General features: G+C 72.9%; 1 protein-coding gene across 1 annotated transcript in view; it reads right to left on the bottom strand.

Moving 5' to 3' along the window:
* Window positions 1–1,724, bottom strand: part of LOC309414854 (valine--tRNA ligase, mitochondrial-like) — a gene marked incomplete at both ends in the record, with an annotated part of 6,468 nt that extends 4,744 nt beyond the window's left edge. Inside the window, one exon of the mRNA XM_082012230.1 lies at window positions 1,719–1,724. Within this exon, the coding sequence (XP_081868356.1) occupies window positions 1,719–1,724 (6 nt within the window). The remainder of the gene's footprint in view (window positions 1–1,718) is intronic.
* Window positions 1,725–4,805: the final 3,081 nt, after the last annotated feature.

The following is a 4,805-nucleotide window of genomic DNA, read 5'->3' as shown; positions in this document are numbered from 1 at the left end:
CCCCAGTCCCCCCCCACGCACCCGTCGGTCCCCCTGCGCACCCCCAGACCCCCCCGCGCACCCCCAGTCCCCCCCCGCGCATCCGTCGGTCCCCCCGCGCACCCCCAGTCCCCCCCCACGCACCCGTCGGTCCCCCTGCGCACCCCCAGACCCCCCCGCGCACCCCCAGACCCCCCCGCGCACCCCCGGACCCCCCGCGCACCCCCAGTCCCCCCCCACGCACCCGTCGGTCCCCCTGCGCACCCCCAGACCCCCCCGCGCACCCCCAGACCCCCCCGCGCACCCCCGGACCCCCCGCGCACCCCCAGACCCCCCCGCGCACCCCCGGACCCCCCGCGCACCCCCAGTCCCCCCCGCGCACCCCCGGTCCCCCCGCGCACCCCCGGACCCCCCCGCGCACCCCCGGACCCCCCGCGCACCCCCGGTCCCCCCCCGCGCACCCCCGGTCCCCCTGCGCACCCCCAGACCCCCCCGCGCACCCCCGGACCCCCCGCGCACCCCCAGTCCCCCCCGCGCACCCCCGGTCCCCCCCGCGCACCCCTGGACCCCCCCCGCGCACCCCCGGTCCCCCCCGCGCACCCCCGGACCCCCCCCGCGCACCCCCAGTCCCCCCCGCGCACCCCCGGTCCCCCCCACGCACCCCCGGACCCCCCCCGCGCACCCCCGGACCCCCCGCGCACCCCCGGTCCCCCCCGCGCACCCCCGGACCCCCCCCGCGCACCCCCGGACCCCCCGCGCACCCCCGGTCCCCCCCGCGCACCCCCAGACCCCCCCGCGCACCCCCAGTCCCCCCCCGCGCACCCCCGGACCCCCCCCGCGCACCCCCGGTCCCCCCGCGCACCCCCGGTCCCCCCCGCGCACCCCCAGTCCCCCCCACGCACCCCCGGACCCCCCGCGCACCCCCGGTCCCCCCCGCGCACCCCCAGACCCCCCGCGCACCCCCGGACCCCCCGCGCACCCCCAGACCCCCCCGCGCACCCCCGGACCCCCCGCGCACCCCCGGTCCCCCTGCGCACCCCCAGACCCCCCCGCGCACCCCCGGACCCCCCCGCGCACCCCCGGACCCCCCGTGCACCCCCAGTTCCCCCCGCGCACCCCCAGTTCCCCCCACGCACCCCCAGACCCCCCGCGCACCCCCAGTTTCCATGCCAAGAACACCTCGGGACCCCCTTTTCCCCCTGGGGACCCCCCTTTTCCCCCTCAGGACACCCCTTTTCCCCCTCGGGACACCCCTTTTTCCCCTGGGGACCCCCTTTTCGCCCTTGGGACCCCCCTTTTTCCCCTTGGGACCCTCCATTTCCACCCCAGGACCCCTGAGAGATGCTTGAGACCCCCACTTCCCCTCCCTAGGAGCCTCGGGGACCCCCAGGTTTTCCCACGGGGGTCCCCTTTCCACCACCTTGAACCCCCAGGGACCCCCATTTCCCCTCCTGGGACCCTCAAGTTTGCCCCAGGCCCTGCAGGGACCCCCATTTCCCCCCCCAGGGACCCTTATTTCCCTTCCTGCAACCCCCCTAGGAGCCCCCTGAGACCCCCCCCCCCCATCCCCTCGTGACCTGTGGGGACCCCCATTTCCCCTCCTGGGACCCCCAAGGGACCTCTGGACACCCTCGGCGTCACCCTCAAGGCACCCACACCCCAGATTTCCCCCCCAGGGCCCCCCATACCCCCCCCCGCCCCCTAAACACCCCAATAACCTGCCGGGACCCCCAGGGTACCCCCATTTCCCTCCACAGGCTCCTCAGGACCCCCCATTTCACCCCTTCACGCCCCATAGGATCCTCCAGCATCCCTCTTCTCCCTCCTCCCTAGACCCTCTGGGACCCCCAGCGTCCCTCCCACCCCCTAACCCCGCCGCCGCCCCCCATCCTGCCGCCCCCCAGGCCATCACCGCCGGCTTCTTCTACCACACGGCGCGGCTGACGCGCGGCGGGTACCGGACGGTGAAGCACCAGCAGACGGTTTTCATCCACCCCAACAGCTCCCTCTTCGAGGAGCAGCCCCGCTGGGTGCTCTACCACGAGCTGGTCTTCACCACCAAGGAGTTCATGCGGCAGGTTGGGGACACGGGTGGGGACGGAGGTGGCCACGGGGCCAGGGAGGGGGCCATGGGGATGGGGACAGGGTCAAGGGCATGGGGAGGTGGCCACAGGGACAGGGAGGGGGCCATGGGGATGGGGACAGGTTCAAGGGCATGGGGAGGTGGCCACAGGGACAGGGAGGTGGCTGTGGGGATGGGGACAGGGTCAAGGGCATGGGGAGGTGGCTGTGGGGACAGGGAGGGGGCTGTGGGGACAGGGTTGTGGCTGTGGGGATGGGGACAGGGTCAAGGGCATGGGGAGGTGGCCACGGGGCCAGGGAGGTGGCTGTGGGGATGGGGACAGGGTCAAGGGCATGGGGAGGTGGCCACGGGGCCAGGGAGGTGGCTGTGGGGATGGGGACAGGGTCAAGGGCAGGGGGAGGTGGTCACGGGGACAGGGAGGTGGCTGTGGGGATGGGGACAGGGTCAAGGGCATGGGGAGGTGGCCACGGGGCCAGGGAGGGGGCCATGGGGATGGGGACAGGTTCAAGGGCATGGGGAGGTGGCCACGGGGCCAGGGAGGTGGCTGTAGGGACAGGGTTGTGGCTGTGGGGATGGGGACAGGTTCAAGGGCATGGGGAGGTGGCCACGGGGACAGGGAGGGGGCCATGGGGATGGGGACAGGTTCAAGGGCATGGGGAGGTGGCCACGGGGCCAGGGAGGTGGCTGTGGGGACAGGGTTGTGGCTGTGGGGATGGGGACAGGGTCAAGGGCATGGGGAGGTGGCTGTGGGGACAGGGAGGGGGCTGTGGGGACAGGGTTGTGGCTGTGGGGATGGGGACAGGGTCAAGGGCATGGGGAGGTGGCCACGGGGACAGGGTTGTGGCTGTGGGGATGGGGACAGGGTCAAGGGCAGGGGGAGGTGGCCACAGGGCCAGGGAGGTGGCTGTGGGGACAGGGTTGTGGCTGTGGGGATGGGGACAGGGTCAAGGGCATGGGGAGGTGGCCACGGGGCCAGGGAGGTGGCTGTGGGGATGGGGACAGGGTCAAGGGCATGGGGAGGTGGCCACGGGGCCAGGGAGGTGGCTGTGGGGATGGGGACAGGGTCAAGGGCAGGGGGAGGTGGTCACGGGGACAGGGAGGTGGCTGTGGGGATGGGGACAGGGTCAAGGGCATGGGGAGGTGGCCACGGGGCCAGGGAGGGGGCCATGGGGATGGGGACAGGTTCAAGGGCATGGGGAGGTGGCCACGGGGCCAGGGAGGTGGCTGTAGGGACAGGGTTGTGGCTGTGGGGATGGGGACAGGTTCAAGGGCATGGGGAGGTGGCCACGGGGACAGGGAGGGGGCCATGGGGATGGGGACAGGTTCAAGGGCATGGGGAGGTGGCCACGGGGCCAGGGAGGTGGCTGTGGGGACAGGGTTGTGGCTGTGGGGATGGGGACAGGGTCAAGGGCAGGGGGAGGTGGCCACAGGGCCAGGGAGGTGGCTGTGGGGACAGGGTTGTGGCTGTGGGGATGGGGACAGGTTCAAGGGCATGGGGAGGTGGCCACGGGGACAGGGTTGTGGCTGTGGGGATGGGGACAGGGTCAAGGGCAGGGGGAGGTGGCCACAGGGCCAGGGAGGTGGCTGTGGGGACAGGGTTGTGGCTGTGGGGATGGGGACAGGGTCAAGGGCAGGGGGAGGTGGCTGTGGGGACAGGGAGGTGGCTGTGGGGATGGGGACAGGGTCAAGGGCATGGGGAGGTGGCCACGGGGCCAGGGAGGTGGCTGTGGGGACAGGATTGTGGCTGTGGGGATGGGGACAGGGTCAAGGGCATGGGGAGGTGGCCACGGGGCCAGGGAGGTGGCTGTGGGGATGGGGACAGGGTCAAGGGCAGGGGGAGGTGGCTGTGGGGACAGGGAGGTGGCTGTGGGGATGGGGACAGGGTCAAGGGCATGGGGAGGTGGCCACGGGGCCAGGGAGGTGGCTGTGGGGACAGGGTTGTGGCTGTGGGGATGGGGACAGGGTCAAGGGCATGAGGAGGTGGCCACGGGGACAGGGAGGGGGCCATGGGGACACTGGGACAGGGGGGTGGTCAGGGACACCATTGTGGGCATGGGGACATGGCCACAGGGACAGGGAGGTGGCCGTGGGGACAAGGTTGTGGCTGTGGGGACACTGGAACAGAGAGGGGGCTTTGGGGACATGGGGACAGGGATGGGGCCAGGGGACACCACCGTGGGCAGTGGGATGTCACCACGGGGACGGGGAGGGGGCCGTGGGGATGGGGACAGGGTCAAGGGCATGGGGAGGTGGCCACGGGGACAGGGAGGTGGCCACGGGACAGGGAGGTGGCCATGGGGACACAGGGACAGGGAGGTGGCCACGGGACAGGGAGGTGGCCACGGGGACAGGGAGCTGGCCACAGGACAGGGAGGTGGCCATGGGGACAGGGATGGAGCCGGGATCATCACCGTGGGCAGGGGGATGTCACCGTGGGGCCATGGGCAGTGACACTGGGGACACGGCCCTGGGGACAGAGACACGCAAGGAGAGGGACGCTGGGGACGTCAGGATGGGGACACGGCCACTGCTTGGGGACAGGGACCTCTGTCCCCTGTTGGGAATGGGGGGGCAGGGGGTGACAGGGACCCTGTGGCCATCTCCCCATGGGGACCAGGGTGACAGGGACCTGGTGGCCATGTCCCCAAGAGGACCAGGGTGCCAGGGACCCAGTGGCCATCTCTCCATGGGGACCAGGGTGACAGTGACACTGTGGCCATGTCCCCAAGGGGACCAGGGACCC

The sequence above is a fragment of the Phaethon aethereus genome, assembly GCF_964289735.1.
Source record: "Phaethon aethereus genome assembly, chromosome: 33".
In the NCBI taxonomy this organism is placed as follows: domain Eukaryota; kingdom Metazoa; phylum Chordata; class Aves; order Phaethontiformes; family Phaethontidae; genus Phaethon; species Phaethon aethereus.
Note: the sequence above shows the minus strand (reverse complement) of the source record. Positions and strands in the feature narration are given on the sequence as shown.